The sequence below is a fragment of the Apostichopus japonicus genome, chromosome 8 (genome assembly GCF_037975245.1).
Source record: "Apostichopus japonicus isolate 1M-3 chromosome 8, ASM3797524v1, whole genome shotgun sequence".
NCBI classification, from domain to species: domain Eukaryota; kingdom Metazoa; phylum Echinodermata; class Holothuroidea; order Aspidochirotida; family Stichopodidae; genus Apostichopus; species Apostichopus japonicus.
The window spans coordinates 33,945,802-33,972,965 of record NC_092568.1 but is presented as its reverse complement, the minus strand read 5'-3'; the positions used below and the strand labels follow the sequence as shown (position 1 = coordinate 33,972,965).

The following is a 27,164-nucleotide window of genomic DNA, read 5'->3' as shown; positions in this document are numbered from 1 at the left end:
CTATGTAAACTAAAATAGCGAAGACACTTGATTACTATAGAAATAAATGTCATTGATGAAAAATTGGTATTAGGGCATGGCCATAGGCGCAGACGGTTGGGGGGGGGGGGCAGAGTGGTAGCGCCCTATCTAGGGAAGAGTCTACAGAGGCAGTATAATATTTTCGCTACTCATTTTTTCAACTATACAGAATTCACTCCACGGCATTGCTAATATCATTCAGCTGCAGACATCACGGTGTTAGCGAAATGAGCGCCAGGCAATCAAACGATATTTTTTTTCATTTCATAGTTACATTAATGATATCATTAATGTAACTATGAAATGAACGGGTTATATAAACCGTCGAAATGTTGATTTTTCTTTCCTAATTTCGACAAAAAGTGGAAATGTCGACGTAGAAGGTCAAACGTTTGATGAAACACTAAATGTTCAAGTTTATGTGAAAATTTCGTTAGAATAGGTCTGGTAATTTCAATGAAAGCCAAAGAAAATAGATCTCCAATTGTTGGAATACAACTTTGAGATTCCTACATATATATATAGATCAAATGCGTGCAGGGGTAATGAGTCCATATTTCGAGAAATAATAACAAAGTAATGACATTTATAAGGCGCCGTGATGCAGAAAATATAGTTGATACTACTCTCAACTTGGCGCTGTACCAACATATCAACAATAAGAAAGGATGGATCGTTCAGCAAAAGTCGAAAAACGGTTGTGAAAAGATGAGAAACTATTCAACATTGTCAGACAAGTTCTCGGAAAGCTTCAAAGATTTGGCATAATCCTAAAAATTTGGATTTCTTTTTATCGAAAGATAATTATCAAAGTGTGTATTTTTGCGATAGAAAGTCGAAATTCTGGAGGGGGAGGGGGAGGGTGGGGGAAAGTCGAGACTTGCAGACCAATATCGAAGTCTCAAGAAGACAGTACAAATTTGGGGACACTCGACATCATCGATGTTTCTTTTGTGCCACCGCAGTATCTACAAAAATGATTTTCGTCTTGGGAAATCCTAAGCAACCCACCCGCCCTACCCACACTATTTCCCTATGTCCGTTCATTTGACGGCATCTTCCTATTTCGCCAATGTTGGCAGCAACACAAAAATACACACAAGAAAAGCAACGTCGACCTGAACGTGCTTTGCTCTGCAGGGATTTGAGATTACTGCCAAAATATGGCAGCTAACTAAATAGCCTTACACCCCCCCCCCCCACATATTGGTCAGCCAAATATTAATTGTCCTGTGTTTTGTACCGGTGTGAAGTTGATACTTATTCCTCGTTCCTCGTTCGCGAATGAGTAACTGCTATTCGGTTACTTATTCGACAATGGTATCGACGTGACACCATTGGCAAGACGAATGCATTCTTACAAGATGTTCAACATTTGGTCCTGGAAAGAGGTTATCTATGGGTCATATGAACTCTAACGACTATGTAGAAGGGTACCATAATGCATCTTGTCCGGTCCAAATAGTTCTTGACCAACATAAATGACCACTACCTCATCAGTTCTTAAATTAATGTAACGAAATCACTTTAGGCCCTAATCAAGACTAGCACGCCTTGGACCACCTAACCAATGGGTCATATGAATTCTTAAGACATTGTAGGTGGATACCATAATGCGTCTTGGACGGTCCAAAGAGTACTTGACCAATTAAAGTGACCACTAAATCAACAATTTTTTAAATTAATGTAATGGGAACTGAAAAAAACCTTTAGGCCCCAAGCACATCCAGCACGCCTTGGACCACCTACCCAATGGATCATATGAAATCTAATGACAATTTAGAACAGTACCATAATGCGTCTTGCCTGGTCCTAAGAGTGCTTGACCAATTAAAATGACCACTACATAATTCACTTCTTTAATGAAAGTAACTGGACCTGAAAAACACCTTAAGGCCCTAATCAAAACCAGCACGACTTGGACCACCTAACCAATGTGTCATATGAACTCTAAAGACATTATAGAAGAGTACCATAATGCATCTTGCCCGGTCCAAAGAGTGCTTGACCAATTAAAATGACAACTAAATCATCACTTATTAAATTTGTGTAAAGGGACAACGAATGAAAAACATTTGGGCCCTAATCCATGCAGCACGCCTTGGACCACCCAACCAATGAGTCATATGAACTCTAAAGACATTGTAGAAGAGTACCATAATGCGTCTTGCCCGGTCCAAATAGTGCTTGACCAATTTAAATGACCACTAAATCATTACTTCTTTAATGAGTGTAACGGGACCACGAAAAAAGCTTTGGGCCCTAATCTATGCAGCACGCCTTGGACCACCCAACCAATGAGTCATATGAACTCTAAAGACATTGTAGAAGAGTACCATAATGCGTCTTGCCCGGTCCAAAGAGTGCTTGACCAATTAAAATGACCACTAAATCATTACTTCTTTAATGAGTGTAACGAGACCACGAGAAAAAGCTTTGGGCCCTAATCTATGCAGCACGCCTTGGATCACCAAACCGATGGGTAACATGAACTCTAGGAACATTGTAGAAGAGTACCATTATGTGTCTTGCCCGGTCCAAAGGGTGCTTGACCAATTTAAATGACCACTAAATTATTACTTCTTTAATGAGTGTAACGGGACCACGAAAAAGTTTTGGGCCCAAATCCATGCAGCACGCATTGGATCACCAAACCGATGGTTAACATGAACTCTAAGGATATTGTAGAAGAGTGCCATAATGCGTCTTGCCCGGTCCAAAGAGTGCTTGACCAATTCAAATGACCACTACTTCATCATTTCTTAAATGAATGTAACGGGACCTACGCTGATAAAAACCCTTTAGTCCCTAACCAAGACCAGCACGCCTTGGACCACCCAACCAATGGGTCATATGAACTCTAATGACAATGTAGAAGGGTACCATAATGCATCTTGCCCAGTCCAAAGAGTTCTTGACCAATTCAAATGAACACTACTTTATCATTTCTTCAATTAATGTAACGGGACCTGAAAAAATTCCTTTTAGGCCCTAATCAAGACCAGCACGCCTCGGACCACCCAACCAGTGGGTCATATGAATTCTATGGACATTGTTGAAGAGTACCATTATGCGTCTTACCCGGTCCAAAGAGTGCTTGACTAATACAAATGACTAATGCACAATCATTATCCAGTAGATTCATCAATATTTTCTTTTTTAAAGTTTTACTCTACATGTGTACCAGTGTGGTGATACAAAACAAAAGCAACACCTTTGGCGCGCAAGATTAATTTATAATAAAAAATATGTCCTAGGATTCCCTCCTGATTTACCGATAGCCAGATTAAACACAAAATTAAAATCCCCACCAATAATTATAGAATCATATGAAAAATTATGGAGTTTAGAACACATATCAATGAAAAATTCAAAATCATCAAAGTTGGGACCATAAATACAAACCAGTGAGAATACTGTGGAATATTTTAAATTCGCTTAAAATACTTCTGCCGTTGGCAAATGCAGAAATGTGTAAAATGGTCACCTCTAACAGAGGGCGCACAAGAATACAAACCCCTCTACTTGATGAAGTCCCGTGACTAAAAATGATATCACCTCCCCATTCATTGCGCCAATAAGATTCATCGTATTTATGTTAAGAAAAATATAAATATGAGTATCAGAGATGATTTAAATTGCATGTTTATGGGTATAACGATTACTATCTTTATTGGAGTCTTGAATGCGAATCATGGTAACATTATTATTGGTGTTGTTTACAAACCTCCCAATGCCATTTCAATTCCTTTCATGATAATATTATCTATTGTCTAGAAAAATAGCTGGTGATTTCAATGTTTAACCTTTTAAATGCATCTTGCTCTTCAACTCCAGAAACGTTTCTATACACTTTATATTCACATGCTTTTTATCCGATGATCGACAATAGTTCTAAAATTTGTGAAATTTCCACAACCTTAAACTTTTTATTTAAAACAGCTGTTTATTTTTCAAAAATACGCTTTAAAACCTTTATTTTCATTTTAAGTTTAAAAAAAAAACAATATTTTAAAGATTTAGTTTAGAGTAGAAATATTGTATTCAGTCATGCTAACCTCTCAGTCATGCTAATCTCTTACAGACAAAGATTATCAGAATTATCCACGATGTCCCATACTATTCTCACATCATTGTCTGCTTAAAGACTCTAAACACATTATGTTCTCGATGTGTAAAAATTTCATCATGGACTTTTACCAAAAAGCTTTGACTCGTTTTTCAATTAAAAATGCGTCTTTCATCATTAAGATACTCTCCTAAAGCCAAGCCTAACCTTCTTGCAATAACAGTATTAGTACAATCAGATCATAGTTAAGGTTACACAATGTATGATCATTCAACATTTGTGAAATATTCTTTTAATTATCTTACTCGAGTAACTGTTCGCTCACGGAAAGTATAACTTCATCGCTCGCGGAACAGAATATGCATGGTGCGATCATGGACATCTCGCAATGCTAATTTGGTTGGCTCTTCACCACAGCATACCATAGGCTTACTAGTCAGCCCCCATCTTAGATCAAACCATTGGTCTATTGTCTGAGACTTAAGAAGTGACAACGTGAGAGATCCACACATACGAGAGTACCTCATCTCGTCACCATCGAGTATAGATAATATTACAGTGCATGAGAGATTAACAACTCAAATATTTAGAAAAGATAGAAAATAAGCGGATTACGAGGCCATATCCTGGAGCCTCCAGCAGCAAGATCCTGCCATGATGGACAGCTGAGGAGAAATGACTATGCCTGCTACCCTTTCTCAAAATAATTGAAACTTAATAGTTGAACAAAATGGAACCTTGTTCACAAGCATCAGACTAGCAAAAGTTGTAACACCCTTGAGGGTGCATAGAATTACAAAATTGTCCACTTAATTACAGTAGTGTAAGGCTTATTTTAGGTAGTTCGGGAACGGTAAGCCGGGCCTTACACTGATACCGTAGATCCAAGCGTGAAACGTGAAATAAACAGGAAAAGCGGGTACTGCATAATATATGTCTTCTTTTATTGATTCTGAGTAAAACTGTAACTTGTAACTTTGGATAATTAAAGTGTAAAGAGCCCGAACTCTACAGACGTAAATATAAATAACGGAGCCTACTTTTCTATGTCCGTAGACTTCGGATGATAAACTTCAACTCCTCGATAAATCTTTAAGAAACACTTAAACCCCTGATTCCAAAATAACAAATTAAGACGCGTTGCACAGGGCACACGCTCTGCCCTTAAACCCGATTGGTGCAAGCTTTTAACTCACCCCTTACCAAACTCTTGATTGGTTGAGTGCCAACCTGATATGCAGATGAGCATATGCAAATGGGCACTCAACCAATTTGAACCAGTTTGGCTGTCTTCCAACCCTGAATCATTTAAAACAAAAGATACGCTTCTAATAGTGCGTGATTTATATCCCGCCACACCACAGCGCAAACCATCAATGCGCGAGCCATGGGTGACGTCATAATGACAATAACTAGAATACGCTTTACAATAACAATAACTAGAATACGCTTCACAGTAGTTATATCCTTCAGAATCTTTTCTATTCAACGCAGTCCTGTGGCTCCTTAAAGATCGCTTAACTTCTGTAAAGATAAGACGAGAATATAAAAAGAACATAAATTATATTACAACGCAAAGACACAAATTATGAAGAGTCACACTTGTTTTCAAGGCATCAGTCAAGGATGTAGACAGATATGTACTGAACACAACATGGCAAAAGATTGTTTCACTCATGGTCATATGCACACATGACTACTGCCAGCAGGCTTCAAATTCATGAGGTTATGAATGATGTAACCTTAATAGCATATTCTGTATTCCACATGTATTCATAAATCTTTGACACAGTACACTCCATACATAAAGGACGTGGGCTGCTAACCCACATTATTGTTACGAAAATGTTTTTGGTTAATGAAGAGATTTCTGTATTATTTTTGTATTTTCTTTTGTTTCCAGAAAAAGAAGGTGAATGGCTTGAGCATAGAGACAGGGTCAAATTTAGAGGCCATTAAATGGCCTCTTAATTTGACCCAGTCTCTGGCTTCATGTGCCTAGCTGGTAGCTTTGTGTTTTTCCATGTTCTTAAATAAGCCAAACATAACTATTCATCCAATCACTATAGACAGCTGATTTCATCAGCTGATATGTTTTAGCGTTGGAAAAGTTCATGTGAGAGTAGCATACATGCTTGTAATGATTTTAACACATGTGCGCAGAGAGAAGAAGGCACCCAGCAAACGGATAAGATATCAGAATGTAAATTTAAGGCAAAATGAACCATATTTTGGCTACGTATTTGGTTGGAAAAATGTTAAAGATCTACTAATTTAATTGAGTGATAGCAAGAAATGCGTTGTATTCAGTGTAAGACCCAGATATTTCTCACAAGAGATATTCTCATGAGTCACTATACTCAAGAGAGCCCTATCACTAGAGATCTTCTCAAAATCTATTTACTCGAGAGCGATATTAGACTGTTTGCTCATGTGAGACTTGCTCATAGCTAAAATCTACTCAATCCGATCTCCCAAGAAATTCTACTTGGGAGATATCTTCTCGCAAGAAACTTGCTCTTACTATATGTCAATCATAGTTAAGTCTTCTCGCGAGAAAATCTACTCACAAGATATGTACCCACATACTGATTGCATATGAAAAACTTCGGTACTTATTTCAGTAAATTATATGTAGCCTATATGCCCAAGGATTTGCTCGTTCTTGCTCATGAGCTATTGCTTGTCATTGTAAATGTTATATTGAGACGATTAGATACAAGATGAGCAACTAATACTGTGTATTGTAAACCTGTTCTGCTGCTCTTCATCTTACCAATCACAAGCAAATCATCTGTTCAAATTTGAACAATAAAGTGATTTAGAGTAAATATATATATGGACACTCTCTTTATTTTTCAACAAAATTGTTGTTTTCTAAGAAGTATACCAAGGTCAGTGTTATACTATATGAGATAATGAGTGGGACTAGGTTAAGTTGTGCATGTCTCAATTTGTGCAGTTTCTTAGACCTACAAATATTCAAATATCTATGTTTTTGCATGGTTTGTGCTTACTAAAGTAATAGTATATTTTGAAATAGTGAATATAACCAGTAGTAAAATTGCACTTTCTATGGTACTTGTGGCAAACGGAACCTATTGTATGAATGCTATAAAACTAAGAAAGAAAAACAACGTGAAGGTTTGCCTTGATAATTTGACTACATTATTTGCTATCAATTCATGCTGCACATCATATCCATTTGCAGAGCTTCTTACACTTCTACACAATTGCATAGAAGAAACTCAACATGAAGTAGCCAAGTCTGATGAAGGGGAGGAAACATCAGCTTGAAGTTTGTGCAGCCCTATACTGCAATGTTACTACAGATTCATTCATTCACAAAATCAGTATTATTTTTAATGTGTGTACTTACTTCGACCAGACAATCACCCCATGTCTGAAACTTCTTTTTGATTTTATGGTATTTAACAGATGCAACTTTAACTTCTTGTCCTACTTTGTATTTAAATTTTGCTGGTAAATCGTATGCTTCCAAAGTTTCAACACCCTTTGCCCTCCTTGTGGCCTTCACTTTTAATTCTCTGAAGTCATAGGGTTCACCAGAGTTGTGCCTTTTCTGTAGTTCACCAACCTGAAAGTTACAATTGCAAAAATTAATAATTAGAAATTTGCAGAAAGATGTGATGAAAGGACATCATGCTTTAAGTTCTAATTAGAAAACCACCTGTTATTTCCTTGACAAATACCAACATGTCTACTAAGTTAGCCTTGGAAATTTTTGCACAAAATGTTTTCAAAATGTGTTCATATTTCCAAAGCTAACTTAGTAGACAGGTTGGTATTTGTCTTTAATGAACAGGTGGTGTTCTAATTACAGTAGAACTACCTTTCATCACATCTTTCTGCTAATTAAGGACTTGACCTCTGCTGTCTGAAAGGGAAGTTACATCTTCAAAATTTTTTACTAGAGGAGATTTACATAACAAACTTGGAAGTTGCAGGATGGTAGCTATTGGTATTGTAAGTCTAAAAGGTTCTCAGGCATGCCACAGGTGACTTCAGTTCTGTTGCCTCACCAATAACTTGTTTGGTATTCAGAATCAGGCTGATTTTTATAATAATCAGTGAACAGTCTGCTTAATATGAGAAATCTGACCATAGACCATTGATTGTAGGAAGCTATTATATACATGAAATCAGGAGGCCAATTGTAATCCCTTGCCACATTACATATGAAAATATTCAATGTAGCACTGCAGTCAAGATTTGACAATTTCTGAATTCAGGTGATCAGCAAAGTATTTGCACTCTGTAAGATTTTCATCTTTTGATTTCTTAGACCTCAAATGACCTTTGAACTTCAAAGAAGCAAAGCTTTTTGTACTTCAGTACCCTTACCCAACACGAATAACTATTAAGTATTCGCTAAGTATTCGCTAAGTATTCGAATAGCTATATAGTTGGTATTTCAAAAATTTAAGCATTCAGACTTTAGAATAACTAATTGAATACTTAAAATAACTATTCCAATAGGTATTCGAATACTTCTTCCCTTCGAATGCTTAGAGAATGCTAAATATAGCTATTCCAATAAGTATTCGAACACCTATTTCATTGAATGCCTACTTGAATACTTATTTCCTTTTGTAAGATGGTTAGCTCTTACATAAAGTTTTGTTTTGTACCATAGTTTTACTTGTTTATTAGGTGCATTGTGCACTGAACAGAGGGGCTATACATTTGTACAGTATATTTGTATGTTGTCTTGTGGATTAAAACATCTATACTTCTACCTCTTCTAGGTTGCTAGGCAACTATCTTGTTCTTCCTGGAAATTAGCTCTCACAGGAAATGGGGTCTGTGTGTGTATATTTTAGTAACAAAGGGAGTTTTGTGAGGGGTATAAGGAGTTAGGCAGTTGGCTATAAGTATCTGAGCAAGGCAGTTGCAAAAGAAGAGAAAGATAGTTTTAATGGCTGGATAGTTTGTTTTAAACCTTAATTTACATAGTTCAAGTTACTGTAGTCCTTATCATTTTATGGAAGTTGTGATATTCAACTGACAGTCTGGGACACTATTTTATTATAAAGGATATTATTTTACAATAAAGTATATTCCGGGACACCATTTCTTATAAAGGACATTATTTTACTACAGAGGATATTGACATTATTTTACTGAAGGATACCATGCGACACCATTGCTTATAAATTGAAGGATAATACTTTGTTGGGATCGGACATTCATAATACCATTTATTGTGTTTAACTATTTCTGATGTTGTGGAATATCTGATGTCGTAGAATACTTGATGTCACCAGCAGGCCAACTCACCAGAACAGACTTTTAAATTAAGTGTATTTACTTTAACATTTGGGTGTGACCTCACGACTGTAAGTTATTTTATTTAATTCTTTGACTGGGCCCAGATCAGCTGAATATTGTTTGTTATTCATAATTATAATTTCTTTTGATCCAATCCGGTTGAGTTTTCCAGTTTTGATGTATCTGCTCTGTGTTTGGTCTTCCAACCAAACCCAGAGTTCTCTGATCAAGAACAAACATTTTTTTCAGTGGCTAACACCCTTACACTTTGAACAGCGCAAAAATATTTGAAATATACCGCAGAGGATTTAATAGCTGAAGCGTTTCCAAAATTTCATCGATTATATTCATAAGACCTACTGTTTTAGTATTCTGTGCTTAATACTCCATTTCAAATAGATATTTATTCCTTGTGAATGTTATTCAACTTTTAATAGCAGATTTAATCAAGAAGCTAGGACAACAAGCTGGCCAAATTCCTAACTCTCCTTACTTGGAACTAATTAGCATACAAGTATTCAATAAGTATTCAAGTAAGTATTCAGAAACCTGTTAAGCCTTCATAACATAACTAATTAGCATACAAGTATTCGAATACTAGCGAATAAGTATTCGAATAACTATAAGTATTCGTCAGAGCCGAATTATTTAAATGAGCGAATACTTATATGTAAATGAGCTAAGTATTCAAATAGCTATTCCAAAAGCTACTCGAATACCTATTCGAATACCTATTCGAATACCTAACAGGTATTCGAATACTTAACACATTTACATAATTCGGCTCTGACGAAGGCTTATAGTTATTTGTATTAGTATTCGAATACTTATTTTGTACTGTGTGTTATATGGTAGATTTTCTGAATACTAAGGAAATCTTTGAATACTTATAGAATACTTATCGAATATATTCGTGTTAGGTAAGGGTAATTCTACATATTAAGTATATAGATCATCACAGCTAAATTTGAATCATTGTACTGATACAATTTTCATACTTTGACCTATTTTGACCTCAAATAACCTTGACCCTACACCTATTTGAAGCATGACACCCCAAGTATGAATTTCATCCAAGCTTCATTTTTGTAACTTTATAAGACAAAATTTTCATACTATGCTTGCTGACATCAGATGACCTTTGAATCCCACACCTACCAACAGGATTCTCGTACAAGCAGTTTACCAAATTGAATCCTCAAGTTCATGCAAGCTAGGTTTAATGTTGGAGTTACCATGTTTACAAAAAGCAGTTAACCAACATTTGGTGACCTCAAATGCTGTTTGTCCTCCACAAAACTTGATAGTATTCTTGTACGTAGTTAGAGGGAATACTTAATATCCAGTGTCACATTGCAAAATGCTATGCAAAATTATCAAACTGCTATGAAAGTACACTGATGTAGTCCAGTTTTGTATACAGAAACCGTAGTATTTAATAAGTGAAAACTTGGGAGCCGTCAAACTTTGCACACTTTAGAATATACTCCCTAACTTATTCAATTTGCACGCAAAGTATCCCTAACTAACCCTGCATGTATGACATTCATACAAGCTTTAGTTTTGTAGTTGTGTTGACAATGTCTTTAAGAGTTTGCCCCATTTACGGACTTGACCACTACCATAACATTTTGCCTTGTACTCACTAAGCTAGATTCAGATAAGATTTTGACTTTGTTGGATTTTTTGGGGGAGGGGGACGGGGGGTGGTGTTGTATTTTGCACTTTCTTTGTTACAAAGGGACCAGACCAGAAAAGTATCCACTTATTTCTGGTTCCTCTACTTCCATCTCACATATATATTATTTCAATACTCTATATTTACTGTTTACTGTATTTGATACCATCTATATTTATCCTAAACTGTTCAAAATGTAAAATAATGGAATGTAGAAAAATAAATTCAATTCAAAGATATCAAGAATGAAGTTCATTCCGAACTTTCGAGAGTCAATACCATGTTTACCATGTGAGCAGAAGAACGAACCACAAAATCTTCCATTTCCAATGACACTTTTGACAAGTTTATTGTATAAAATATTATGCAAGAGGAAAGATTTTGCTTCTATGATCAGTTAATACCAAATATCTCAAGCTATTAAAGTTAGTATGCATATGAAAAGTGATAAGGAACACTATATACTGTCACTCTTCGAAATATAAACCCTTTACTATTGATTACTTGGAAAGGTGAATTAACTTACCTCTTCAATAAAAACTTTGGTTTTCTCGATAAGTTTACCTTTCCGAATCTCCTTCAGTGGGGTAAACTTTTCTCCTTGTTTCATTTTGTCAACAATACAGTCCGACATCTGAACTGGCTCTGATGATGACTTGACTGAGTCTGCATTACACATTATCGTGTCCTTGTTTTTGGCCGTCACATCTGTTATTTCGATACTTTCCCCTTTCTTGAATATTTTTCCTTTTGCTTTGCCAATCACGATTAGATAGGCCCAGCCTGAAGAGTCCATGACTCTGAATCTTCCAGGTATCCATTTCTTTGTGTCTCTCCGTTGGCTGCTTTGAACCTCAACATCATAAGTCTTTACTCTGATCAGCGGGTATGATTTCTTAACATTCTTGAACAGGGTAGACAACTTTGAACATGGTACTGAAATGAAAATTGACCAACACCATCATACCCAGGTAAGGTCTTCTGTAAGTCAAAACAGGAATACCAGTGTCCTCTGCTTTCAAATATTTTAAAGGACTGGTACTTTCCAATTTTGTGTCATTTTTTAGATAACCTACTGTCACCTACCATTGGAAAAGCAGGTGGCATGTGACGTCTTCAGGACAAGTCTGCTGGGTCTACATGAAGTTGCTCCATTCATTTGGCATAATTAAATGAGTTGTCTGTCACAATTTGGCCAACAATTTCCAAAAGCTTCCCAAAAGTGTTTGGTATTACTCAAACCAAGCTAGCAATTTATCAAGCAAGGACACTCCCATATAATTTCACCAGGTCATCGTTATTGCAAGTAAGACCATTTTGTTTCAAAGCAAAATTACGTAATAGCATAATGTGAACATCACAATCTGCAGTTTAATTGTATGAAATAAATTAACATTGCATCAGGCTTTCAGCATAACAGTGCATACAGTAATACTGCAAACAATACTTTATTTGGTTAGTACCTACTGTAGTAGGAATAATGTATGTCACAGTGTTGTGTAATTCTGGTCAGTTATCAATCTGAGCATTATATGCATTTTTTGTACATCAAGGTGCATTAATTGGTAATAGTCTGAACTGTATTTGATCAACAACAAGAACAGGTATGATCTTGTCTTATAAACCAAGATTAAAATTAACATAGTTGTAAATTATGTAAAAAACGAGACTTGGAAAGCAACTGCTCACCTTTGGGTTTATTTTCTTTATCAGTGTCTGATGTCTACGGGAAGAAACAAAACATATCTAACATTAAGAACATGAATCTCAAAAGAACTGAAAATACATTTATCAATATTTGAATACATATATATATGGATAATTGTTATATTGTACTTTGATTCAGTTTGTAATCCAGCAGATTCACAGCCGCTCACAAGAACCTATTGTCATTCCATTTAAATGGAACATATCAAATCTTTACAAACCTCGTATAGGCTTAATGACTTTTGTTTTGTTATGAATAATATCAATAATGAAGCAAGCCTAGCTTATATTTACACCTATGCTGTTGAAAAAAGGAATTATTTTGATCACTTGCTAACATTTGGCTTTTAGTAGCTAAAAAGTAACAGAAATGTCTTTCACACTACAAACAAAATCTATAAGAATTCTAAGGAAAGCGTGTTAGAGAATTTTCCATGTTAATGTAAACTATGAATAACTGCAAAGACTAATATTGTATTAAATGCAAACAATGATAATCTTTGGGTCTGTGTATTTGCCTTTCAAGGAAGTCCCTATATGTTTCATTGGGATTGCCAGTTTTTCATTACCATTATGGATAGAGCAATTAATTTACTCTCCAACTTGAGATAAAGGAGTGAAAGCTATATATATTTAGCCTTCCGGCTGCCCTTCACGCACCCACAACTAACTTAAACTAAATAGGTATTAAGTACAGTCAAGTTATTTCTCCTGTCCACAATGCCATTGCTAAAGTTGGAAACTTGTTTATTTTGGACCAGCAATCCATTACAAATTTGCCGTAAATCAATCACACATTTAATACCGTTAATGCTTGATCAATTCGGATCAAACCAGACGTACTATAATTTACTGACATAGTGAATGCACGGCAGAAACTGCCCTGATAGGATAAAACAGTGTTTGAGACTTCAAACACTGAATCATCCTTTAAGAGAAGATGCACTAATTGCTGTTGTTGAAATTTTATGAAGTTGCTCTCTCCTAACTGCCTAGAAGTATGATTGGTCTTTATTTAATGGCCTTCTTAGAACATCCACTTTGGTAGAGATTCACCTGATCCCTGGTTTAATGTAGTGATGTGATTATTACTGCCTGAAGCTGTTTCTTTCTTCTCCTTTTGAATGTTGATCTATGATAATTAACTGCTCACTATCAACGCCTGGTGTTCACCTATTGTCATTCGATTAACAAATCTAAGTGCATCTCCCCATCCCTTATAATGGAGCAGTCCATTTCATTTACTGCCCAGCATGTTGCCACTATGGTTTGTCTATTATTTCATGCTGTAAATACACAATCCTCAATATGTCAAGACACTACTAAACATAAAAGGATTTTAGCAACAATTGTTGATCTGCCATATTTAGATTACTTAACCTATCCTTCCAATAAGATATAATTCCCAAACTAAATCTACCTTTGTTTTTCCAGATGATTTTTTGCCTCTGCCAGACTTTCCAGCAGATCCAGATGTTCCTGAAAAGTAAAAATAAATAATTAAGTGTTTCCTCTCAAAACACACTTCATCACATTAACATCTCTTTAATTTAAACAAGAGTGGACACAATATTTATCTAGCAGACCACATTTGAAAGCTTAACAAAATCTGCAGGCAGCAACACGTTAAGATGTACCAGCTCTCAATACAAAAATGGAAATGCTACCCTTATACAAGAAAGTAAAGATGAAACAGTTCTACACATGCATTGTCCATCTGTTATGTTGGAATAGCCTATCACAAATAGGTCAATAACTAAACTTCCAAACTTTACATATTGTTCCTTTGGGTCACTCAGTGAATTCATTGCTTCAGTTGATTTATGTTTGAATAAAACAATGCTCTGATATTACAGGACTCCATATCCCCCATTTAAAGTTTGAAACCCTCAGGAGCCACAGAACCCACAAAACCCACCAGTTCTCTGCAGCATTTAACTTTAGTTCTCAGGTTTATTAGTCCAGTAGTAAGCCCCTAACATGGTTGCTCAACCTACCTTCTAAAAGGACCCCAAGCAAAGCTAGTGACACACTGAAAGATTTCTTATTAATGGCTAAAAGGCCAAGCTCAAGGTGTAAATTGATACTTATGAATAAACATCTCACCTGGAAGTGTTTCCTCTGACATCTTTCTTCCTTTGTCTGAGGGTTTATCTGATCCCTTGAATGAAGCAAGAAAAAGGGGAGGCAGATTTGTCTTGGTTGTTAACAGTCTTCCAAAATTCAAATCCAAACAAAATGACAATAAACTTGTATAACTCAAGTACGAAAAGGTAGAGTATAAGGGAACTCATTTGAGCGTGTAATATAATGTACCCTCCCATTTAAGCTATGTAACAAAAAGAAATTAAGTATGATGTTAATCTAGAAAGTCAATCAAATTAAACTTGTTATACAGCAAAAAAGAGAAACAGATTACAAAGAGAAGTCAATAAGCATGTGCACAAAATAGAACATCAAATTCAAATTCTCTGTGGAGTCTATTAAAATCTGAGCGTTAGCTCAGTGGTTAAAGCCGGTGCCTTACAATCATAAGGTCCCGAGTTGGAGTCACTACAAGAGTAATGTATGCCGTCCAGTTACAGAGTTGTTGACAATTCATAATCATGGACGTCAAATATGAATCTAAGAGAATGACTTCGGTTAGCTTGCGGCTTTGATAAGCCAATGATGGCTTCTTAGAGAGTTCCTGCTTGCAGGAGGATCTAATATACATGAATAAGCAGACCCGGAGATCATCATAAAGTATTATATCAAGTGAACTTGGAGTTGAGTTAAATGAACATGGTTATGGAAGTTTTAACATTGTTGGTATTAAGAATGTAAATATGATCCTACCAGAAGGAATGATTACTTGCAGTGTTAGAAAAGGAGGAAGTTAAGAAATATTTTAGTCTTGTTAAACGTGGAGCTGCCTCAGATTTCAACATCTTGTAGTGGGGTTTCAAATATTGTTCCAAGGAACTGTCAATGAAAGTCTTATTCCATCTTCCTGGAAACGACACCATGCGCAAACAGGTACAGTAATCCCACTTCTGTCAATGACTACAGACCTATAGACATTTCAAGTATTGGGATTAATCGCATGCAGAAAATTCTTCTCCCGTTTATAATGCAGTTTATCATCGAAATTTGGCAATATAAATATTGCCTACCACAATGGTGCTTATGCTCTGATGCCATACTTACACTTGTACATGAAATAGTTAGGGGCTTAATCAGAAGGACACAACATTGCCAAAAGTCCTTTTCTTAGATTTTTCAAGCACTGTTAACACGGTCTTGCTTTTTTGCTTAATTCAAGACCTACTGTATGTACAGTAGCTTTATTGAAGAACTGTAGCTTATTGACTGGCCTGTAAACTTCCTACAAGACTGGTGTAGCCAACTTAAGGCAACTGAAATTACAGAAGGGATTTTCCTCCAAATCAGATATTAAAATTGGGGTTCCTAAAGGGGGTCCTCTATCGGCTCTATTTATCACTATTTACATGGATGAAATATGCTCAGGTTCCAACTGCAATGTAACTAAGTATGCAGGGGTACCCCTGTTTCTTGCAATATTAAAAGCACACAAGGGAAAGATAAAGACAATTATCAGTATTATACCTGATGAATGAGATGAATTAATTGAATGGCATTGTTATCAAGTTTATTTCTTTAACACACAAATTTTTACACCAACACAAATATGCTACGTTAAAGACATTCTGTGACAGGTATGAATTATGCCCCCTACAAAAAAACATGTCATTTTCCAATTGGCAGTATTATCGTCATTTATACGACTGCGTTTGCATCGATTCAGGTTGTCAGAAGTTAGCAGATTCCAATCTGTCAGTTTGTTTACTGCTGGGGCTGGGCACGCTGCTGGTTGAGAATACAGCAACGCCATTTTATCAGATACAATTTATATTTGTCTGTCTACTCTCTCCCCTCCAGGGGACGGTAACATTTTGGAGGCACCACCCGGATGGTGTGCTAGATGGGTTCATCAATCCCATTTAGAGGGCGCATCATCGAAAAGAACTAACAGGCAGCAACTAAGCCCAAAGTAGATGTACAAAGAAACGACATGTTAAGGCAGCTGGTGAAGAGGTTACCCAGTCAAGTACCATGGCTACTCCAGAGATTGAGGAAGTGGTCCAAGAAGTCCAGTTGGCCATACAGCAGTGCACTGAGGAGCAAGTCTTAATTGTGGGTGAACTGCTTAACCTTCCTGAAGTCAGAAAAGCCAAGCTTGACGGTAAAGGCCTTCCATCCTTATTAAGATTAGTCAACTGTTACCTATATAGTGAGGCCTTTGATGAGCAAACAGAGGATAACAGGCTTCTGCTAAATACCTTGAGGGTCAAATTAGATAGCTTCAGGTTGCAGACAGAAGTGCCCGTGGAAGGGAGCCCTGCAAGTTCTACAGAGGTTAGCCACCTACCTCCTGTTGAAGGTACAAACCACCGTATACCGAGCACAGTAGGAAACATACCTTGGAAAAGGGAGTTTAAGATATCTGGCCAGATAGGAGAGCCAGGGCAGAAAGACAGGCTCAACTTTGCCAGCTTGGCCCGGCAGATAGAGAGTGGATCCAGGAAGGGTTTTAGCACAGACGAAATCATTGATGGAGTTTTAAGGGCGGTTGTTCCAGGTTCCCGTCTTCGTAACTACCTTGAAGGTAGAGCAGACATCACCCTCCCTGAACTACAAAGAATCCTTCGGGCCCACTTCCAGGAGAAGGAAGCAACTACTGTGTTCCATGAACTATCAACTGCAGTTCAAGGACCAAAAGAAACAGCCCACTCATTTGTTCTTCGAGCCATGGATTTGAGGCAAAAGGTAGTGTTCGCATCCCAGGAGGCAGGGACAGGCGTGGTGTACGGTCCCAAGCAGGTTAAACAAATGTTCCTCCACACACTTTTCACAGGCCTCCAGAGCGAGTATGTTCGGCAACAGATGCAACCCCTCCTAAGAAACCCAACTACCACTGATGAAGAGCTGTTAGAGAGTCTGTCCCTATGTGTGGGCCAGGAGGCTGAACGATATCATAAGATGCGGAAGCTGAAAATCAATCAAGTGACTTTACCTACTGAGGAAGAGGCCACCCCACCTAGAAGGACTGACAAGAACAAACCCACTGAGAGGGACACAAACCCAGTCTCATTGGAGGACATTCAAGCAGGGGTAAGGGAAATAATAAGGGCAGAAATCAGTGCCCTTCAGCAGGTTCCAACTCGTGAGAAGTCACAAAGGCCAACCAGAGAATGGGGTTGTAAAAGGTGTGTTGATCGTGGTAAAGGAAGGGAGTGCACTCATTGTTTTAAGTGTGGTAGTGATGACCACTTCCAGAGAGGCTGCAAACAAGGCAGAAATCTGGGAAACGGGCGAAGGCCACCCGAGCGGGATATCGAGTGACCAGTACCAGATCAGAGTCCCAGCCATCAGATAAGAGATCTAACATGCCAGTTAGTGCCACTTGGAGGTTAGAGAGTACCAAGAAAAGAAAGAAAATGGCACAACTGGTAGGAAAAAATGTTTAGTTCATTGTACACTGAATGGTATGCCGACTACAGCCTTATGGGACACAGGAGCCCAGGTTTCTTTGATCTCCGAGGAATGGCTAAAGCAGTGTATGCCCACTGTCCCATTGAGACCAATTGAGGAGCTGCTGGATAGTGAGGGGCTATGCCTGAACACCGCCACGGGCACTCCAATCGGGTACCAGGGATGGATCGAGGTAGCTTTCTGTACCCCCCATGAAGCTGTAGAGGGAGACAATGGGATTAGCGTACCAATGTTGGTGACGGGAGAATCCCTAGACAACCCAATCATCGGTTACAATGTCATAGAGGAGATGGCACAGGATAGGCCTGAAAGAACTGCTCAGAAATATTTTTCCACCTTGTTGCCACAAATGAATGAGGTACAGCTTAACAAATTGATTGGAGTTCTGCAGAGTCCAGACCCTGAGGAAGTCAGTGTGGTCAAAACGATTAGAAGTGTGACCAAGATAAGGGCAGGAGAGACAATTCTTATGCAGTGCGTAACCCATGCTCATGCCAAGGAGGAATCTGCAGCCTTGTTTGAACCAGATGGAGACCACTATCTTCCAGAGGGCATTGTTTGCCACCCAACGCTGGTGACTGTGAATCGTGGGAACTGTTGCCGTTTAGAGATACCAGTTACCAACAACAGTTCAAGAGATGTGATCTTGCCAGGTCGACTCTGTGTGGGATACATATGCAGCATCAGAACTGTTCTCCTAGGAGAATTCCTACAAGGTCTGTCATCAGGGGTCAACACAAGAGCTGGTGTAAGAGGAGTAAAAGCTGGCATCTTAGAAAATGGGGCAACTAGCGAAAGGGGAGATTGGCTACCAAGTGTAGATCTGTCCGACCTGACGAGTGAACAGAGGCGGTTGGCCAAGCAAATGCTAACTGAGGAATGCCATGCTTTTGCCAGAAATGATGATGACCTTGGCACCATACCTACTTTGAAGATGAAAATACAGTTAGATGATGATGTACCAGTCCAGAAATCATACATTTCAGTCCCTCCACCACTCTATAAAGAGGTAAAGGAGTATGTGAAGGATCTCATCAGTAGGGGATGGGTGAAGAAATCACAGTCATCGTATTCTTCCCCCATGGTGTGTGTTCGAAAGAAAGATGGAACTCTTAGATTGTGCATTGATTTTAGGCAACTTAATTTGAAAACGATTGCAGACAGACAACCTATACCAAGGGTGCAGGATATATTAGATTCCTTGGGTGGGTTAACCGATGGTTTTCTACACTGGATTAGGGTAAGGCATACCACCAAGGGTTCGTGGATGAACCAAGCCAACATCTTACTGCCTTCATCACCCCTTGGGGTTTGTACGAATGGGTTAGAATTCCATTTGGATTGAAGAACGCACCAGCAGCGTTCCAGAGATGTATGGAGGCATGCCTTGGAGATCTCAACAACGAGATATGTGTTACCTATTTAGATGACATCTTGGTCTATGGGGAGACCTTCACTCAACATCTATTAAGGCTGAGACAAGTCCTTCGGAGAGTGCAGGAACATGGAATGAAATTAAAGACTGCCAAATGCAAACTGTTCAAGCAGCAAGTCCGTTACTTAGGGCGTGTAATTACCTCAGAAGGGCACATGGCTGATCCAAGTGACACTGCAGCACTACAGGCTCTGAAGGAAACTTCACCAAGGACTGTTGGTGATGTGAGAAAACTAATGGAATTTATTGGATATTACCGACGCTACATCCAGGATTTTTCACGACTGGCTAAACCTTTATATGATCTCTTATCTCCCCCAGGAAAGAAAGGCAAGGGTAAAAGAAGAATGGGACAACTTCCTTCAAAGACTCAAGTAGAATGGACAGCCATACATCAAGAGATCATTGAGATGTTGGTAATAAACTAGCCCAACCTCCAGTCATGGCATTTCCTGAATATGACCAACCGTTTGTTGTACACACTGACGCCTCCCAGGAAGGCCTCGGGGCAGTTCTCTACCAAAGACAAAGTGGTAAACTAAGGGTTATCTCATATGCATCCAGGTGCTTGTCACCAGCAGAGCAGAACTACCACCTCCATTCGGGAAAATTGGAATTCTTGGCATTGAAATGGTCAATTACTGAGATATTCAGGGACTACCTGTTCTATGCCCCATCATTCCAAGTTTACACCGACAACAATCCTCTGACCTATGTGCTGTCATCAGCAAAACTAAATGCTACTGGCCAGAGATGGGTTGCAGAGCTGGCAGATTTTCATTTCTCTATCAAATATCGTCCGGGGCGAAATAATTCTGATGCAGACACACTATCGAGAATGCCACTACAGATAGCGAATTTCATCGATGAGTGCTCAGAAGAAGTCAACTTGTGTGCAGTCCAGGCAATAGGAGCCGCTGTGCAGGCTCAAGCTCAGGGTGAACAGTGTCCCTGGGTGATGGCTGTCACAGGAGATCCAGACGGAGCAGGAGATATTGAGCAACCACCGAGCACAATGTACCAAATCAGTAAAGAGGAAATACTGGAGGCACAACTTGCTGATGAAGCCATTGGAAGGGTCATAAAATTGAAAGGAAAGGGTCAACGACCAAATACGGTGGATTGGAAGAAGGAGTCAGTTTCCACCCGTGCAATGCTGAGAGAATGGAACAGACTCAGTATAGGGGACAATGGCTTGTTGTACCGAGGCACACCAACTCGCCATCAACTGGTGTTACCTGCTACTTTCAGAGACAGAGTGTACAATGACCTTCACATAGAAATGGGGCATTTAGGCATGGACAGAGTAATGGATCTTGCTAGACAACGGTTCTATTGGCCAAACATGGAACGGGACGTGGAAACCTTCATAAAGAAGAAGTGCAGATGTCTGTGTCAGAAAAAGCCAGCCCGTCCCCTTAAAGCACCATTAGTGCCTATTGTAACATCAGAGCCCTTGGAATTAGTCTCCATTGATTTTCTGCATCTTGAGAGGAGTGCTGGAGGCCATGAATACATTTTGGTCATTGTAGACCACTTTACAAGGTTTGCACAGGCCTACCCCACTAGGAATAAGATGGCAAAGACCGCTGCAGATTGTGTTTTCAACAACTTTGTGATGAGGTTTGGATTCCCTAAACGAATATTCCATGATCAGGGGGGAGAATTCCAAAACAAACTTTTCCATCGTCTGCAGGAACTTTCAGGGGTGAAAGATTCGAAAACAACACCATATCACCCAGAATGTAATGGGAAAGCTGAGAGGTTTAACAGGACACTGTTGGGCATGTTGAGGACATTGGCAGAGAGCAAAAAGAGTAGATGGAGTGATAATTTGCAAAAGGTGGTACATGCCTATAATGCCACAAGAAGTGAAGCAACAGGGTTTTCACCAATGTACCTCATGTTTGGTCGACATCCTCGTCTTCCAATTGACCTTGCCTTTGGTCTGGGAAATCAACAGGATTCTCAGGGTGACCCAGTGAAATTTGCACAACACTGGAAAACCGCTATGAAGGAAGCTTATGAACTGGCTAAAAGAGCTGCCGTGAAGAACTCACAGAAAGGTAAGAGGTACTATGACAAAGGCAAGCTGCCCGCACCTCTTGAACCAGGCAACAGAGTTCTTGTCCGGAATGTTGGCAGGTCTGAAGGTCCTAACAAACTTGGCTCGTTCTGGGAAGACAAAGTATATTGTGTGGTGAAAAGACACTCACCAGACCTACCAGTATATGATGTTGCTCCAGAAGATGGCATTGGAAGACAGAAAACAGTGCATCGTAATATGCTCCTGTCGTGTGAACTGTTTACACCCGAGAGACCGGCGAAGGATAGGAGGTCCCAAACTCACAGGCCAAAGCCAAGACAAAGGGCACAGTTTGTGGAGGATTGCCCACAATGGGAACATGTCTACATTACCTGATGTTGAACGACGAACAGAATATAATGGACAGATAGAGCATTATATCAAACCAGAGGACAGGATTCCGTGGCAACCAGCTCCACCCATATATCAAGGACCAGGGTGGTATCCGCCCCCCGTCCCGCCATATAATGCATCAGGTGGTCCGATTTTTACCCAGCTGCGCCAACCGCAGATGCACGAGATGTACCATCCACAGATATATCAACCAGTGTGGTAGGCGACTGTTGAGGGGAACTGGTTAAAACTGCAAGTAGACTCCCTATAATTTGGTTAAAACAGGACATTGTTTAAATTTTAGTAAATCTGAGAATTCAGAGGGATATTGATTGTTATCTGCTTAAAAATATATTTTACTGCAAATGACTCTACAGGAAAGATGGGTTCAAAACTCTAACTGGATTATACTAGATTGGTAAAAAAGAGTGAGTAGAGACAAAGGAGATAGTACCAATGCCCAAGCTAGTTTAATGGGGTGTGCAAACTAAGTGCCTATCTTATAATGGAAATTTAATTAAACCAAGCAGAGTTCAGTTGCTAAAGAACAATCTTTTAACCGCAGCAAAATAGGTGGCCACTGTTTTGTAGTGAGACATAGGGAATCTCCCTTCTAGAATCTGTTGGTGGCACTGTGTTAATAGTCCAGAATTGTGGAATTTGTAGGCATGCAGAAAAAAAAAAAAACAAGTTAAATCAGTAGTCAAGTGAGAAAGGAACGTATTCAAAAACAAAAGAAGAGGAGATACAACTTTGTTGAACGTATTTCGTATTTCATTTTCTATTTATCACTTTCTTTTCTGTTCAGTACCCAAAAGTTCTACGAGGTCGAGGACGACTTCTTTTAAGGAGGGGAGAGTGTGACAGGTATGAATTATGCCCCCTACAAAAAAACATGTCATTTTCCAATTGGCAGTATTATCGTCATTTATACGACTGCGTTCGCATCGATTCAGGTTGTCAGAAGTTAGCAGATTCCAATCTGTCAGTTTGTTTACTGCGGGGGCTGGGCACGCTGCTGGTTGAGAATACAGCAACGCCATTTTATCAGATACAATTTATATTTGTCTGTCTACTCTCTCCCCTCCAGGGGACGGTAACAATTCTACATTACTCATATGTATTCTCACTTGTAGCATTAACATTTCAGCTGTGGTACATAACCTTCTTTACGTTGCATATCCCTATCATGTCAAGTCTTTGGTCATACTGTTACCGTCATGCTGTTCCCATACTGTCATTTGTTTATGCCATATCTTATGTATCATTAATTTATGGTTTTTTACATAACTTTTCACTGGAATGTTATACTTAAGATTCTATTAAATGCATTCAAAGAGCTTAAACAGGAAAAGGTTTATAAGTTCACAGAGTTATAGCATTTACCAACAAGGAAAACAACCCATGTCCTTTTTCATCAGGCTGTTCCCAACTTATTAATATTCATATTTGGTACATTGCAGGGAACTTTAAAAAATTCTAAATGAATGTTGTAATATTAAGGGCTGAGCTGTTATTTGAAAGTTCTCTGCTTTGAATCATGACATTGTTGCGACTATTTGAACTTGGGTTCCAAAGGGTTCCAATGTTACTGTGTAATTGTACATTTTAACAGTTTATAACTGTGACTTTATTGGGATGGGTGCGTGCATTGTGCAATATGGTTACTGTACAGTATGTCATGCTTGGACTACATCACCAATTTATTTTTTGTTTTTTCTTATTCTTGAAATGATCATGTAATCTTGGTTATCTTGAAAATACTTCAAGCAGTTTGTTATTATGCTATTTTTATGATTATACTGTAAGGTGTGATCAAGTGATGATATGAACTTCAGTTTGAAGTGCCTTAGAAAGTATTTGACTTGGATCATTATCAAGTAATAATCGGCAGCCAGAAGCATTTGAGAACAACTATGATTCATGATAAGAAATTAAAGTTGTGAAGACGTAAGCAGGACACTTCGCCCAACAACCATTTCGCCCAACTGCCATTTCGCCCAACCTTACCATTTCGCCCAACCAGCCTGGTCATTTCGCCCATCCAGCCTGGTCATTTCGCCCAACCAGCCTGGTCATTTCGCCCAACCAGCCTGGTCATTTCGCCCAACCAGTCTGGTCATTTCGCCCAACCTTGATTAAATATGATATTTCAAAAGGAAACGTTCGGGAATTGTTAACGTTACAGGATACGAACCGAATATCAAGGAAACTTGAGGATTGATCAGTGTGTTAGGGGTTAGGTTTGATAGTAAAAGTTCGAATATTAAGGAATATTAAGGAAACTTGAAGTCCTTTACTTTGTATAACTTTAGTAAGGAAACGTTCGGGAATTTTTAACTTTACGGGATACAAACCAAATATTAAGGAATCTTGAGGACGGATCAGTGTTTTAGGGGTTAGGTTTGATAGGTTTGATAGTAAACGTTCGGGAATTGTTAACGTTACGGGATACGAACCGAGTATTAAGGAAACTTGAAGTCGCGGTTAAATTGATTACATATGTGATTACATATGTGGTTACATTGATAAAGTGGTTACATTGATTAAATATAGTAATTCAATATTACGGACGGGTTTTATATATTTTTTTTTTCAATTTGATAAGGAAAAGTTCGGGAATTGTTAGTCGGTAGGATGGATCAGTGTTTTAGGGGTTAGGTTTGATAGGTTTTTATGAAGACCGATTCCCCTGTGTTTATATAATAATATAAACTTCCATTGTATGCGTAAACGCCTAAAGTAGTGTAATCCTCCCGTTATACCCGAAATAACTGCTCAGACTCCGATCGATATCGAGCGGACCTCACTTTTTTATATACCTATTACGAAGTAACCTAACCCAAAATAGGCCTAAATCAAATTGAACTAGTGGAATAGAAAAAGTAATATTATTCTGACTGAATTAGTAAAAACAAGGTTGGGCGAAATGACCAACACGGTTAGGCGAAATGACCATGCTGGTTGGGCGAAATGACTATGATGGTTGGGCGAAATGACCATGCTGGTTGGGCGAAATGACCAGGCTGGTTGAGCGAAATGACCAGGCTGGTTGGGCGAAATGGCAGTTGGGCGAAATGGTTGTTGGGCGAAGTGACTAGAAAGCGTGAAGACTAATTATCAACCAAGGATACTGAAATTTCTGAAATCTCACAAAAGTACTACAAAATACTTACCACTCTCTTCTTTTTCCTTGGAGTCACCTCATCTTCTTTTCTTAAAGGTGCTCTTCTTTTAGGTTGCTTAACTGTAAATAAAATTAAACATATTTGCCTGGATCAATAGATCATTACATTTGTTTTCACTTTAGATGCTAACAAATTTTCATTGCCTTAAGTTACAAGCACAAAATAAGTGTTTTTTTAATTAAACAAATAACAGTAACAACAGTAACAAAAACTCTTTAACTGGATCTGTTAAACAAAAGCAGATTAATGCTTGTAGGTCATGGCAAAATTAGGATAGGAAGTTGTTGAATTAGATGGTGTACCCTTAACAATTTTTGCAAGTTAGCTTCTCGTAGGTACAGTAGGCTTGCACCTATAGCTCACTATGTAACCTTATTTCTTTAAATTGAAGATTTCTACTGAGACAGTCATGAAATAAACTATTAATTACGAGTCCAAAACATCAGCCAACACAGCTTTGAATAACCTTCCAAATAATTCAAATTGATGCAGTATTCTTAGTGGGTCCTCAAACCACAAGAATGAAGAACTTTCCAAGGATATACATCTAATATTTTGGTACAACCACAATTTTTTAGACCTCTGAGATCCCATTATCACTACCAGAAGTACTTGTGAATTCCAAACACTTGTCACAATGTATGTGCAATTGTTGATAGGTATCTGGTTATATACCACTTTCCAGAATATGTTAAGTACATCTATCAGTCAAATCCCGACCTCCGGGTATGTTTGGTATAACATACATGTTGTATAGCAATGTAGCAGACCATTCTACAATGGCCACATACCCAGGGCTCATTATTAAGGTTGAACAACATGATTTTTTTGGTCATCTCGGACAATCTCTAAATTTGAGCCTGTATACCATACATATTTCTTGTTCGATAATTGCTTACTTGCAAATGGTAAGTCTCTCAATGTAGACTACTGTAGACTTGATTGTGGGATATACTGTCCTGAGCAGAACTTATAAAGGACCTATGATAAGATGATTGCTGCACTTGCATATTTTATCAAATTGCAAAATGGTTTGAAATTCTGGGTTCCTTAACCCTAAAAAACTGTAAACACAGGAACTTCCATTGGCACTAGCTGCCCTACCAAGGCATGTCTGCTGAGATAACAACTTTAAACAGAACTTTAATTGCATGCCCACCAAAATAAAACTGCCCTAGCTACAACTTGATAGCTAAAATTCTGGTTTTCAAGCTAAAGTTTTCACCTGCACTGTTTCTTACCCATCCTTTGTCCTCAAACTTACCAACATTACCTGCCTTCGATGATCCTGCTTGTCCCAAAGAAGTAGAAGGTGTTAGTTCTTTGTCTAATGGTTATTAGAGAAAATACGATAAAGGTAAGGCCAAGAGATTTTGTCATTAATTTGCAGACACTACTTACATCTCATTACAAAAGTTAAGTCAATGTATACCTAATAAAAACTGTGGCATACCAAATTTTGGGATCCAATTCCCTCAAATAATTGTAACTTTACTTTTCCCTCAAATGCGCCAGCAGAGGCCTGTCTTCAATGATTCTGCTTGTCCAGAAGTAGGAGGTGTAAACTGACAAACAGCTAACACTGCTACTAACAAAATTTGTACAAGTGTCTCTCTGGTTCATACTACATTTCCCTCTATACCAGATTAGCAGAATCTTTCTACTAGAATCTCTCCCACCAAAATCTGTGTTTGGAAGCTAGGTGCGCCTCCATTTTGTTCAACATCCCTCCCATTGCCAGACTTGCACCCAGGACATGTGATTGGCCACCAAAATAGACACGCCAGACTATCAACTAC

General features: G+C 38.4%; 1 protein-coding gene across 7 annotated transcripts in view; it reads right to left on the bottom strand.

Moving 5' to 3' along the window:
* Positions 1-1,719: 1,719 nt before the first annotated feature.
* LOC139971695 (uncharacterized) overlaps positions 1,720-27,164 on the bottom strand; it is a 38,212-nt gene continuing 12,767 nt past the window's right edge. For 4 of the 7 annotated variants that reach the window (XM_071978399.1, XM_071978393.1, XM_071978397.1 and 1 more), the window contains 8 exons: positions 26,630-26,692; positions 25,354-25,424; positions 14,874-14,928; positions 14,188-14,246; positions 12,750-12,783; positions 11,587-11,996; positions 7,470-7,688; positions 1,720-5,614 (listed from right to left, as the gene is read on the bottom strand). In XM_071978399.1, coding sequence (XP_071834500.1) covers positions 5,597-5,614; positions 7,470-7,688; positions 11,587-11,996; positions 12,750-12,783; positions 14,188-14,246; positions 14,874-14,928; positions 25,354-25,424; positions 26,630-26,692 — 929 coding nt within the window. In that variant the 3' untranslated portion in view covers positions 1,720-5,596. The remainder of the gene's footprint in view (positions 5,615-7,469; positions 7,689-11,586; positions 11,997-12,749; positions 12,784-14,187; positions 14,247-14,873; positions 14,929-25,353; positions 25,425-26,629; positions 26,693-27,164) is intronic. The other 3 variants (XM_071978400.1, XM_071978398.1, XM_071978394.1) reach the window with 2 other exon arrangements.